At 38.3% G+C, this 14,907-nt stretch overlaps 1 protein-coding gene across 3 annotated transcripts in view; it reads right to left on the bottom strand.

Moving 5' to 3' along the window:
• Positions 1-14,907, bottom strand: part of KCNH1 (potassium voltage-gated channel subfamily H member 1) — a 175,402-nt gene that overhangs the window by 67,922 nt on the left and 92,573 nt on the right. For all 3 annotated transcript variants that reach the window (XR_014954014.1, XM_021547543.4, XM_085576002.1), the window contains one exon: positions 7,327-7,523. Coding sequence is in view for 2 of the 3 variants with exons in the window: in XM_021547543.4 (XP_021403218.3) it covers positions 7,327-7,523 (197 nt within the window). In the remaining variant the exon portion in view is untranslated. The remainder of the gene's footprint in view (positions 1-7,326; positions 7,524-14,907) is intronic.

Here is a 14,907-nt window from a genome sequence, read left to right on the forward strand (position 1 = left end):
ACAAATTTAATTCCTAATTCAGTGATTAGAATGCAAATGATAGTTAAGAATCTAGTGACCAGCATGGGGAAACCTATAAATCTACAATAGCACAGAATAGTAAATATTCTCTTTACTGAAGATATTTCAAGGCAGTTATGGTTTTAGCATCAGCTTCATAAAAGAATAATACTCTCCCATTTTAAGGTGATTTGGAATTTGAATTTCACCCATACCCACTCTTCTATAAATTTTATTGATGATTATTAATATTTATTGATGACTGCACTAGTTTTAATGGGACTTGGTACTGAATGGCTTATCAGAATTTCAACAACTTAATATTTCTATGAAGAAATACACAGCTTGCTTTGCATAGCATACTAATTTACTTCTTTATAACAACTGTATAGACACTGTACTACAGCAACTAAATGTATGAAAATTACTCATTATTCATAGTAGCAGAAGGCAGCTCAAATATGTGATGAATTCATTAAATCAGTTTAGAAGGGATTAATCATTTAAGAGCATTCTAAAGAAGCATTTTGCTACTTACCCACAGAGCTTTATCTAAGTCTCAGCTAAAATTTACATGACAACATAGCACGTAGTAAGTAACAGCAACAGAACAGTTTTGTTGTCTGGTTTGGGTTTGTGTGGTGAGGGTTTGGTAGCAGATGGGCTGCAGAGGTGGCTTCAGTGAGAAGGCACCAGAACCTGCCCCGGGTAGGACACAGCAAGTTGTGGTTTGCTCCAAGACAGATCCGGCGCGGGTGAGAGCTGAGCCCATCACTGATGGCAGCAGCACCTCCACAGTAACACATTTGGGAAAGAGTAAAAAACCCTGCACTACAGCAGCTGAGAGAGAGAAGTGAGAATATGGGAAAGAAACTCTGCAAACAACACGGTCAGAGAAGAAGGAGGGGGAGGAGGTACTCCAGGGGATGGAGCAGAGATTTTCCTGCAGCCATTGCTGATGACCCTGGTGGAGACTGTGGAGCTGCAGGTTATCCCCTCTGGCTCATGGAAGCCCATGGGGGGCAGATATCCACCTGCAGGCCATTGAGGGGGCTTAGGAAGGAGCAGATCTTCTGGCCAGGACCTGTGGCTCCCCCAGGGATGCATACTGGAGCAGCCTGCTCCTAAAGGACTGCCCCCTGTGGAAGGGACCTGCACTGGGGCAGTTCCTGAAGAATTGCTGCCTGTGGGAAGGACACACCTTGGACAAGTTTGTGAGGGACTGTCTGCCATGAGAGGGACCTCAGGCTGGAGCAGGGGAAGAGTGTGAAGAGAAAGGAATGGCAGAGAACAAGCGTTTTGAGCAGACCACAACCTCCATTCCCCACCTCCCTGTACTGCTCAGGGGAAGGAGATAGAAGGCTTGGGAGTGAATTTGTGCCTGGGAAGAAGGAAAGGAATGGGCAGAAAGTGGGTTTTTTTTAGATTTTTTTCCTTATCTATCATTATCCTACCCTGATTAATTTGTAATAAATTAAATTAATTTCCTTCATTCAAGTTTGTTTTGCCTATGATGGTGATTGGTAAGTCATCTCCTTGTCCTTATCTCAACTCACAAGCTTTTCATCTTATTTTCCTCTCCCTGTTGTGTTGAGAAGGGGGAAGTGATAGAGAGGCTTGGTGGGCACCTGGTAACCAGCCAAGTGATAACCAGCCTTGGTGGTAACCAGCCAAGGTCAACCCACCTCCCTGTTTTAAACTTCCTAGTTAATTATGTTTTCTATTGTACACACACATCCCCAGTATGCATAGACAAACAATTTGTCTGTAACCAGATCTTCTTCTCTCTAGGGCTCCTGGCCATAAGCATTAAATAGAACAGAGACAAGTTTAGAATTTGGAACTTTTGGAAAATAGATAATGGAATTTGGCTTGAACACAATCACATGTCAACAATCACTGTAGGTGTATGAATGTTAAAGGCTTGCAGTTCATCAAAGCTTCTTTAAGGGTGGGTGTTAATGCTTTACCTGGAGGAGTCCAACAAACTTCAGAGGAGAAGGAAAAAATCTAAGGGCACGTCCTCCCGAGAGCATGAGGCTTCAGCACTAAAATCATCCACAGAAGACATGCAAACTTTATGACACACAGTGCCTCAGAGCATTTTCAGAGTGTAAATTCTATTTGACCAAAAATCTGAGGGCTAGCTAAACAGTTAGAGATATCCAAGTTAAGATATCCAAGGCCAGAGAAAGATACGGAAATGCAATATGGAATCTAATAATGATGAACCAGAATAAAATAAGTTTTGTTTAGATTGTTTAGATTGATACAGAGAAACCGTAAATACAAGAGCATCCAACTCCCTGAACACCTTTTTAAAAGCAGCATGGGAAAGAACACAGTGCTTAACTGTTTATTTACATTTGGACGGGTTTTTTTTTTTTAATTGACAACTTTGCCTCTTTGGGAATTTGACATAATTCACAAGCCACAGGCCCTTCCAGACATCTCAGTCATGTCCAATGTCCTCAGTTTTCAGTGTTGTAAGATGCATGCCAGTCAAACATCAAAATCTCTTCCCACAGGACTTGTGGGATTATTTTGGTGAGTACAAACACAGGAGAAAGAAGCAGGCTGTCAGTTTGACCATTATGAAATCCACATCAAATGGGACAATATTCTAAAATTAAAATCTTTCTCTTCTCAGTGTAAGAAAGCTTTGTTGAAACCTTCCAGCAATTTTGGCTTTTGTGTACCAGAAAAAATTCTGGGATATCATTTTGAACCTTTATCATGAAAAAGAACTTTAAAACTTGTCATGTGGAAAGGCAGAATATAAGAACATGGACTGTCCCTCTGAAAGCAAACTGCTGCCAACACCCCCTGAGATTTAAAATCAGGACTTGAGGCACTCCTAGCTGAAATGTATGATTTGAGAGAGGTTCTCTCTCTAGTTGGAGCTTACACTATCAAAAGAAGAAAGATTAAGCTAATGCTGAAGAGGAAAGCACAATTACATTTTAAAATTGCTTTTTGAAAGAGATGCTGGGAGTCCTGTCCACTGGCACAGCTGGAATACTATAGAATAAACACACCTCTACACGTACAAAAGCAAGTAATTTGACACTGCCAAGGAGAGAGATTATTCTGTTACCATCACTGGTCTCTCAAGTATGTTCTGACTAGAAGCTTTGGCTCTAATTCACTAAATCATGTTTGATTTGTAAAAATGCAGAACATTTTTTGCCATTTCTTTCACTCCAACAAAATCCTGGTAACATACCTAGATCCTACTGCCTTCCTTCTTTAATATCAGGGTACAAATTTCAGCTTCTGGGAAAGCTACTTGTGCTTTATATCATGACACTCCAAAGTATTCAGAATTAGTCATTTAATCTGTATCCAGGCTAAAATGGCTTACTAGAGAAATCTCAGCTTAATAAATTATGTATAAGAATTTTCCCTTTTATGTAGTGTGAGCAGACATTTGAGCTATAACATCGTTTATGGCTGCAGCAGAATGAAATGAGCAAATGCAGGGTGGTACAGCCCAGTGGAAGTTAATATTGGTCACACAACTCGTACACATGGAAAAAAAGCAACTGCCAAAGCCAGAATATTTGCCAGGGACCTTTCCCATTCTTAAAGACAACAAACTTGCACCCCCACCACAAGGCAAAGACAATGACAGGTAGCTATGAAGGAAGATTTTCTCTTCTATAGTTCTACCAACCTGAAGCTATGATGTCCAATTTGGAAACCCAGAAGTGATTTGGTGGGAAAAACCAGACCTCCTCCATCCAGCCTGGGAATCCTGCTGCCCTCCCAGCTTGCAGCATTTCTTTTGTCCAGCAAAAGCCTTCATTAGGATGAATTTGTCACTTGCTATGCCACAATACCCCCAGTGTCTACACTCTGGTTCCCCTCAAAGATTCCAAAAACGGAAACATCAAGTTAACCTGCTTTAACTTCAGAACATTGTTACAGCAAGTATTGCTCTGAAAAACCTCGCTCAGCTTCCTTTCAGCTGCAAAGTCTTCAAGTCCAACACACAGCACCTGCAGGCACAGACTGCAGTTTCAGGTTTTTAGGGTGGTGGAAAGAGAGATGCAGCAGATGATAATCCCCCTTGCTCCCACTTAGATGAAAATTTCACTGACTGGCAACAGAAGGAGTTAATTAAAGGTCTGCATTATCTTTTCCTTTAGGAAAAATAAAAAGTTTCCTAAGTCTGAGCTCCACTCTGAGGTAACTAGACAGCTAATAACTTCAGGAGGGATTTTAGCCACTTGAGGAAACTGCTCAGGGAGTCACCTGACAGCAAAATGACACTTTTAGAAAAGAGGATATTTCACTGGCATTTGTTGAAAAAGTGAGAGAAAGGAAACTACTTTCACAGCACAGACAGGGACAATAATGACATGCCAGGCACAGAGCACTGGAAACTTTTCCCTTGGCCACGAAGTCTTTAAGTACTACAGGCAGTAACATTTTATATCTGCAGCCTGTTCTGTGGAAGGCATAGAGGGGATACACAGACCAGAAGTGTCCTGCCCTCCCAGCCCAGCTCAAATCACATTCAAGACGAGTAGGAATAACAGCACAAGGAATGTTGCCTTTTACTTTGCCTAAATCCAGCTCTAGGTTTAGCTAAGGTCAAGACCAACTGACCAGTCTGGGTACCTTCCAATGTACCTGCATTAATATTATTATTATATATGTGTCTGCTTCTTTCTGTCACAGTCATCAGCAGTAGATCCAGACCCAGCAATGGGGGAACATCCCTTCACTGGCACCAAAGGACCTGGGACAGGGGGCCCCAACTCCTCCAGGGATCCCCAGAGGAGACCCATCACCCAAGGAATATGTGATTATGGCAAAAAAATGGACCAATGCTACAGCTCACTTAAGCTGAGTGAAACTAGGCTACAAAGCAGTTAGCCCTGCATAGTGGGACTTGGTACCACTATGGCATATGTACCCTGGAGATGGGGACACCTCAGAGGAACAATCAAGTCTAAAAATATGAGATATTTCTAAAAAAAATCCCCAAAGCTGATTTTTCATGCATTTGAAATCTGTATGAATATATTTGAGAGGAATTGACAGTATCTACATTTCAACTAGTTGAACACTTTTGGAGCCAGAAATGAAACTGTTTATTGAAATGAAAAGTGTAATTCTGGTATTTATACTCCAAAGGATATGCAATACATCACAAATGTAACTAACTGAAAATACCAGTTCATCTTAATTCTACAAAATTCCATTTGCAGAAATAGAGCAGAGAAGTGTTAGAAGCAACAGGCTGGGGAGCTATTTCTATTTTAAAAAACCAACCAAACAAACAAAAAACCACAAACAAACAAACAAACAAAAAAAAAAAACCAAAACCATAGATATTTAAACCAGAATAAATGCTAAATTCTAAAAAATTGCCTTTTAGTGTGCCTCACCTCAAATCTCTAAAGTATTGTACCTTCCACACATTTACAAGAGCATATATTATTAATATTATTTAACATTTTCATTCTGATTGCAATCAGCCTTTTAATAAAATAATGTTACAGTCTGTTAACTTAGAACCATCAAATTCTTACTTCCATTATCAATCAATGCCACTTTTCTGCTGACTGCAACTCAATTAAAATCCAATTATTTGAATAAATGGATAGAAATTGCTATCATAAGATGCACATTTTTATTAGGAACATTTTGTGTAGAAAATTGACAGCACAGAATTTGTGACACTACAGTGTCACAAAAATGTTTCATAACCTGGGCTGGGAAAAGCAATGCCAATAAATATGGAGGGACAGTGCCACTTCTGGAGTAGGTATTTGATTCTAAAGCTGGACCTTTTGGCTCAGAACCAAAATTGCAAGAATTTTGCTAGCATTATCATGAGTTTTGAAAAGCTGGTCCCTCTAAGCCTCAAAGCTTGCTATTTATACAGATTTTAAGAAAGCAAAAAAGTAGTTACATATTCTGAGAGCATCTTACCACAATAGCCATGGAGTTAATGAAAAAATATATCAGTCAGTGATACTGTTACTTGAGGTGATAGCAATGTCAAATTCTTTCATTTATTTTATTTCTTACATTAACTAAGACTGGGTAAGGAGCTGTTTATTAACAGGACATCTCCCTTAAGAGGCTTGCAGCTGTGTACCTTCATTTAGAAAATATTACTTAGGAGGAAATCCCCAAGTATAAATTTGTTTCTTAGTTTTTAATCACATCCATTTTCTACCAGGGCCCTGATTTATTTCACCAAAATATGGTTCAACACATTCTTCTTTCACCCAATACTAAAAAGCTGAATTCTTTTATACTCATAGCATATACAGATTAGAAATATCATCACACTATTTTACTTACAGTATGCCAACTCTATACAGTAAAAAAAAATATTTTAAAATGTCTAGTTGTAAAGTGCAATTTTACAAAACAGGTTTAAAAGATTAAAATATTTCTCTTTTTTTTCATGTCTATTTATCTAGGATTCACTTGGCACCTGGAAACTACTATGGAGAATCATTTTTAGGAACAAAAAGGTCTCGTATCAATTATATTTCTTTAGCTGATCTCAAATACCCTTATAAAGCAAGTACACGTTCTCTAATGTATTTCTTTTCAATGTAATATTATTGTCTTCTACCTGCCATCATAAAAACATATAATCTGAATTATACCCACTACAATTTTAATAAATTTCTGCAGAGGTTGTTCTCTGAAGATTACACAGAGGATTTAAACTGGGCTATTAGATTATGATTACTTGCATTTGACAAAGTAACTTGAAATGGCACACAACAAGGAATGAAAAGGGCCAAAAAATCAAGGATAAGAAAATGGAAATATTCTAGATAAGCAAAGTAATTCCAAAATCTGATTTATAATAAAAGAAACAACTCTTGATAGAGTGTCATGTTCATATTACTTTTCCATTGTTTCTACTGCACTCGACTTTTGTTCCATATATTAGATTTGATATCTTCCCTGTCATTTTCCTTGTGATTTCAGGCAACACCCCTAAAATATTTTTAGCTGCTTTGCAAACTGAAGTTGCATTATGTAGTGAACACTGTTTATCACAAGTGCATGACAGTTTTCATATATGCTGGAACCTGTCTACTTCCTGGAAATGTATAATACTTTCACATACACAGTCTAGCTCCCTCTGAAGCTAGCACTGGAATAAATACTCACAGCCTTTTGACTCTACATGCTAGCAGGGTCTCTTAGGCAAGCTCTGAAAAGTCATCTTATAAAAGGGGTCCACAAAAAATTCCAGAATTCAAGCCATTCGATTTTTTCACGCCAACAGTCCTTAAAAGTGAGATAATGTACATGATGTATGTTAAAATCACAGCTACTTACCCTTTTTCTCAAGTTGTAGGTCAAAATGAGATTTCTGGAGAAGGAGTGTGAAAAGGCTGTGTAGAACTCCAGCACCTTCTGCAAGGCATCCCTTTTAATCACATGAAGATCACAGTAAGTCAAAGCCCTTACATTAGCACAGGACTGGGCCAGAGTCGACTCCTTCCAGAACACATCACCAAAAACGTCTCCTTTGCCTACAGAAAATCAACAGCATTGCTTTCATTAACAGCACTATTTCCATCAAAAATATAAAAGAACAGACATCTCATTCATGCGTCAAGTTTCTTCTATTTTTGCACTCAGGAAAAAAAAACTGTCAGGAAAAAAAAAAATTTTGAAATATTTAATTAATTTTTTTTCCATTATCTTTTTCTTAATTACAACAGCCTAGCAAAACTTCATAAGAACAAATCATACTTTAAAAGTGTTCTATGTGACAAGTCTCCTTTAAATATCAATAAAGGTTCTTTAAAAATCAAGAAAAGTGGTTCATTCTTGGTTCATGTTCCCTTCTGATCCCTTTCAAAGAAATTAATTAAGAGGAAATGGTTTTTCCCTTCCTCCTTTTAGCTGTCACACAAAGGATCTGTTTCTTACATGTGCGTTGTTGATTTTTCTTAATCTGGCTAACATTTGCCCACTGTTGTGTCAATAAAATGATCCTGTATCACACATCAGTGCAGCTCCAGGCTGCAGCTGAACAGAGTCCAAACCATGAAGACTACAATTGGTTATCCCCAACATAACAATGGCAAGGCATGAAAGTTCAGCTGTTTCCCACTGGAAGGAAGAAAATAGCCATTTCCTTCCCCTTCCCGTGTGCATGTCTCTATGAGCTCGGGGCAGCAGTGAAATCCCTGCAAGGATGGCATTTGCACCAGTCTGGGCACCACAGTGCAGGGCATGTACACCTAAATCAAGCTGAAAAGCAGCCTCCTGTCAGGAATTCACTGGTTGCACCCCAGCTCAGGCTGGGCACAAAAGGGAGTGTGTAGGAGAAAGTTAGCAGTCCATTTACAAGAGTAATGGTCTTTTCCCCCCTGTTTCCCACTGCTAACAAAAAAGGAATATTCAGTTGTTACCTTGATAATGAAAAGCTATACTTTTCTTATTTTGAAATCAGTTTTCCTCCCAAGCTTCTGCTGTGCTATATCATCAGTGCCCATCTCTCTTAAGACCAATGACATGGAAATACATTCATATCTATCAAGTTGTCATAGGAATGGTCCCCTGTCTTATTAGTAATACCTTGCCCATAGCAATTCTTAAATCCAAAGCATGAAAAAATGTATTAGTTTACTGAGTTCACCCAGGTTTTTTTACATTCCTTCCCTAAATAAATCATCATTTTTGAAAGCCTATATGAAGTCAAAAGAACTATCATGAGTAAATAGTTCAGAAAGAAAACTTCTAAATCAAACCCAGAATTCCCATCTCAGTCCTTCAGATGTACTTCGACCCTTACCTAATCTCTTCCATTAGATGATAAGCATTTTTTCTTTCAGAAAAAGCTATCAGCTTGATGGTAAACTATCCTGAATTGCAACAAGTTTTTATTAACTGTAACATGCTCCCAGTCTTCCACAGAAGACCTACACCATCCGCCTCACATGGATCAATTAATCCTGACCACTTTAGACTTCATTTTCATTTTAAATTTGTATATACACTGAAACCACCTGTTCTGTTAGCATATTTTTCACAAAATTAGGCAAAGGCACCATAAAGATAACCTTTCTTCCACTTCTAGTCTCTTGCATAGGACAATGCCAACATCTGGGAAATAGTACAAAAGCTTCATATCACCAAGCATGGTGGTAGCCCCACAGCCTAGTACAGTAAACATATTTTCTTTTTAATAGCAGTGACTTTTCACATTTTCAATTACTTGTATGTTTTTTGTTAACAGATACATTAAAAATTGCTAAAGCAAAAAAGCTTCCATGCAGTTGAAATAGATCATCTACAAGGCCTTCAGACAAATACACAATATATTTAAAATTGAAATGAAACAATTTTTACGCACCATAAAAACCGATATGCTTCACTGGGTAAAAATGGATTGTTTGCCTTTGGAATAAATATGCTTTTATTCACAATCTTCCAGGCAATTAGCTAAACAACTGTTTTAATTAACGCTCTGGAATCTATCAAGCATTGAATTGTGCCATCACTGATGAGCAACAGTTAGAGCTGGTAGTCCAAGCACAAGGGAGAGGAATTCTAACTCATTTCTAAGGGTATTGCTTAACATCTCCAGCCAAGTTTCCCTACCTTAAAATGACAACCATTATGTAACTGACCCACAGTAATGTGTTGAATAATTAGTACAATCCAAGCACAAACAGCATGGTGCTGCTCTGCCTGCCGCAGAAGTGAGGTACAACACAAATTAGTGATGTCTTACTCTTCTTGAAATTTAATTCTGCTTTACCCATAACACAGAAAGATGCAACTTCGGCCTTCACTTGTGGCAGCAACCACAGTTTCCCTTCACTATTTGTAACTCTTCCCTCTGAAAAAATCTCCCTCTTGCAGTGTGCTGCCACCTCCCATTAGAGGCAAGAGCAGCACAGGAAGGATCTGGGTCTGCCGGGTGCCTGCTGAGCCAGATGAGCGACGAAGTCAGATCACAAAAGTCCCTGTTTTTAAGAAACAAACTGAACAACCCAAAGAAGTACTCTTTTCTTTCATTAAAAAACTTCCTTGAAGTTAACAGCCAATGATCTAGCTGAAAATGAATCCTACACTGTACTTCATTTTCCAAAGCAAGGCACTTGCACACACCTCATTGTCAAGTCCATTTTCTTTCTGTCAGCTCCATTTTCTAAATGATGCAAAGCATTAAATTCGATTGTTGAAGTCTAAAAAAGACTTCTTTGGCATTTATAGAAATACGAGGGGGGAAAGGAGCAGTAGAAATCTATACAGCAAGAGGAATTAAAATTCCACCCAGGATTATCTGCACTTCATTAGAACAATTGTCCTCTTATGCGTAATAAGGAATTGCATACCATCTTCTTTTGTCTATATGTTCTCCAAAAAGTAAGATCAATCACTGTGGAAAAAGGAATCAAAAAAAGGGGGGGCAGACTAAGTGGGGGTTTTATCAAAACCATCTGTAGCTGGAAAGCAAGAAGGGTATGGTGATACTTCTGAGTCAGAAGGTGGTTGGCAAAGTCCAAGGGCTGTGTTAGGGAACCTGAGCCAAAAGCCTCTTTTTATATATAACTCCAGGCTTTAAATATTTCACCTTACCTCTGAAGAAAGATTAAAAAGCTAGAGAAATGCAGATGGCTGTTTGTTTGTCAGTACTTTGCATTTCTCATTCCCAGCTTGCTGAATTCCAGATGTTTACCAGGAATATTATCTGTCAATCACATTTAAAGTGGATGATCTAAGCTTTTACCATCAATCATTTATATTCCCTGCTGGATTTGTGGGCTGAGGACCTCTTCCACCATCAGCTTAGCATGCATTGGAAAGCCAAATAGTTTTCTGCCTTTTATGTTTCCTTGTTTGTTTTAATTGTAATAACAAGTCCCCAAACCCAGATATATTTAAACTGTGAAGAAATATTTTATAAAATTCTGTTTCCATATTTTTTCTTTCCCAGTTTCTTCTCCACATCGCATTTGCTGTTTATCTTGTAAGTAAAAAGATGATTTCTCTGTTACCACTGCCAATTCAGCCTGAGTCAGGCATAAGGTCAGGCCACATCCACTCTGTCTCCTGAAAGCAGCACCAGTGACAAAGATCTGATTATTGCAGCTTAGTCAGGTGTTCTGCTGATTCTGAGGAAAGATCCACACTCTCAACATTACAACTGTACTGCCTTGATACCACAACAACTCTTGGCCTTTTTACTCTTGTAAGAGAAAAGACTGAAGAGCTCTTCTCTCAGGCATAGGATATTATACTCTACTCCAAAAAATATCACTCATGTGGAATATGTGTTTGGCACTCAGTCAACTTTTGGGTTCTGGGTGTCTGGAAGTCCTGCTGCAGTTTTGGTGTGATAGCTGGGGAAAAGATGAGGCTATGGATTCATGTATTGCAGGTCTTCCAAGTCAGTATGCATTTTGAAGGCATTCACATGAACCCATGGATTTTCAGTATATCAGACAAAATATTCCTGTTTGAATCATTCTCAAAGCAGCAGCACTCATTGTTACAGCAGCCAATAGCAGAATCTAGGTCATGTCCCCTCCCAGTTTGCCTTCAAATTGGGTTGTTTGAACAATAGATTTAGCATCTGACACAGTGTCAGCAGGTCCAAAAATCAGACAGAATGACCAAATATTGCTTATGGTTGAGCAATGAATGACCAGACATCGCTCCCCTCAGTGGCAATGCAGCACCAAGCATACCTTGGCAATCAGGTGCTTAGCAAACCCAGTTATCTGTGACAACTGTGCCACAATGACCTTCCCAGCACAGCTCCCTGGAGCCCCCACGCTGGCCTGCACCCTCAGGATCTGCTCTCCACCTCCAAGCAGGGGGAGACACCAACTGCTATAAAAGCAAACACACAAGTTTCTAGGGCTGAACTCCCTCTGTGATCACCACACGATTTTTTGTCTTCAACTGAAAATCCTTCCCTTCTCCTCTCTTCTCTGATTTTCTCCAAATCTAAGTAAGGCATGCAATTTAAACTTACCCACTTCACAGAGAGGAGAAAGATTCAAAGAACGTAAAGACTAGAGCAAAAATAATTCTTCCTCTTGGTTCATTAATGCAACAAAAACTGTCAACCAGAAAAAATGGAGCTACCATTTGGCATTGAGGTGGAGTATTCAGTATCTGTCCTACAGATAAATTGCACAAATTGACAGCCACTGAATAGCCTTAGTTTGGTTCTCCAACACAGTACAGCTGGCAGGAGATGAAGCATGGAAGTTGTTTGTTGCTTTGGATTTTCTTAAGATTTCTCAAGTGCAAACTGAGACACATAATGAAAAGTGAATGACCAATACACAACAGAGAATACACTATTTTTCATTAACCAGAAGTTTTAACTACTCATTTCCTCTAATTTTCCTCTTGTTACAGAGATAACAAGCAGAAGTTGCTCTTCCAGTGATTTGCCTTGTTCATAAACAGAAGCACAGTGTATTGTTCGTGCTGTAAACCACAGCCTGGCAACATTTTGCAGACAGTTTACTACACAACTGTATCAATTTTTTCTGTTGAAACACATTAGTGTACAGACGAAATAAAAACATTTATTTTAGAGATGAGTAGCAACATCATGATTTAGTTACAGCTAAATTTTCTATTATTGTTGCTATAATTAAGGTGCTTATTTGTCTCGCAGAGTACAGAATATAGAATTATATTTCACTACTTGACGTCCTGTGATGAAGAGTTTTAAACATCAACTGGGCTCTACTATGTTTAGTCACAAAAATGCCAGGAGGCTTCACCAGAACCTGCATCATTTATCCTTATTTGCATTTTAATTGTTACTATAAAAATGTTATAAATATGTGCCCAGTTTGTACAAAACTCAGAGGACATGGAGTAGCTCAGGTAACTGGAGTAATAAATATATTCTAATGTATTTGCACTGGTGAAGTAATAGAAAAAACACAGCTTAGTCTGTGTTGTCACTGCATGGGCACTGATAATTCTCTGACCAAAAAAACCCAAAAAAACCAAAAAAAATCAAACAATAACAAACTAGCAACAACAATAAAAACCCAAAAAACCACCAAACCAACAAATCTATATAAGAGGCTCAAATTGCATTATCCTCTGAATTACTTCCCTGATTACTTAGGAAGGGGCTTTATATTCTAGATATTGCTTGAAACATACATTAAAGCCACAAAATTGCATTATCTTATTCCAGACAGAAAGGATTCATAAGAGTTTAAATATTAAGTTTTGTGTTCTGAAATATAGAAAGTAAACATGTTGAAAAAGTCATGAAATGTGCATCTATCTTGTATTTCATTTTATTTAGTATTCCTAGTAACTCCTTCAGTATAAATTTAACAATGTTTCAGAAACATGTCTCTGAAAAAAAAGTATTAATTTGAAATTTGGTTAAAAATAATAAAAACTAGTGTTTCATGAAAAAGTTTTCAATTATTTTTCAACCTGTATCTTCAGTGGTAAAAGAATTATTCTTCCTCCTCCAAAATTCTGAAACAGAGACAAAACCCTACCAAAAAAAAAAAGAAAAAGTAGTTCAGTGGTTCACCTGCCAGAAATCAGGGTCTTTATAGAAAGCTGACTTCCTTGCTAAATTATAATTTCTACCTCTTCACACCTCTTGTTGCAGCATGCACACGAATATGACACACAAGCTTTCCTAATACAGATATCCTGAGTTATCAAGGGAGATGCTGGAGCAGAGAGCCTCATCCCCACCAGATCTCAATTTCAGCTGCCAGTGTCCTACTAGACACTGCCAGCTTCCAAGGGGGACTTCATCCACATGCAATGCTGTTGGACTGTTTAAGAGCACATTATGCAAAGGTGTATAAATTCAGTACAATGAAACAAGAAATGTGCCCAAAAGTTCCCTACTGAGGCCTCTGTTCACAGTCTCTCCTCCTCAGTCACTCCAGCAAGTTATCTAATGTTTTAAAAATCTGTTTTTCCAATACCCTGTGCAGTCTTAAACCATCTACAAACAGCAGTGGACAGGAGCTTTGGCAATTCATGCTTTTAATGTCTGTCAGAAATTAGACATAGAACAAACAAAAAGTCTCAAAAATGGCAAGTCCTGATATCAACCCACCTCAGATGTCTGGAGGACAGGAATAAGGAATACTCTGTCCAAAACCACCATGTGGGATAAATCCGTATTTCTCAATAAGAGTTTTAGTGCTGCTCCTGCATCCACCATGAAATTAAAATTTTATATTAATGTAGACCTCTTTATGCCACGTCCTTTTAAAAAGCTTAGCTGGATCTCCATCAGTAATGTTTTTGCTAAGTGTGTCTGGACACTCACTGAGCAAATCAGATTCTCAAAATTGTTCCTTCAGTTGATGTTTATTGAATCACTTCACAGAAATATGCAACTTGTCCAACCTGCCTATATAAATCAATCTAAAAAAAAACCCACCTTTCAACTATAAATAGAAAAATCACAATAGAACTACTGAGGATAAAGATATATTGTAATTTCAATCATTCCTTTGTCAAAGCTCCGCTGGTCATGTTTCAGTCTTATTCAATAGCACAAACAATGCTGTGATGTTAGATACTGTCAGGAAACTCTTAATGCCATCCATAATCCTGCAACCATTTCTTAAGCCTGAGAGCTCTGGAGCTTGGCATCTTTAACACAGAGAGGTGTACCTAAATTTAAAATTCAGTTGAAAAATGAAGCAGAGAAGTAAGGGACTTCTTCAAGGGTTTGGAATTAAATAACTGGCCCTAAAATAATAGAATTAGTCTTTGAAAATGGAGTAGTACACAGAGCAGTTCAGTTCAGGGAAATCAGAATTAGCTGAGGTACTAGGGACAGACTAAGGATAGCACCCTGGGCTCAGTTAACTTATCTGCCATCTTCTCGTCTGCTGAGAAGCAGTTTTCACAGGACTGTGTGGAAGTTGCAAC

This window comes from Lonchura striata, chromosome 3 (genome assembly GCF_050655825.1).
Source record: "Lonchura striata isolate lonStrDom1 chromosome 3, ASM5065582v1, whole genome shotgun sequence".
In the NCBI taxonomy this organism is placed as follows: domain Eukaryota; kingdom Metazoa; phylum Chordata; class Aves; order Passeriformes; family Estrildidae; genus Lonchura; species Lonchura striata.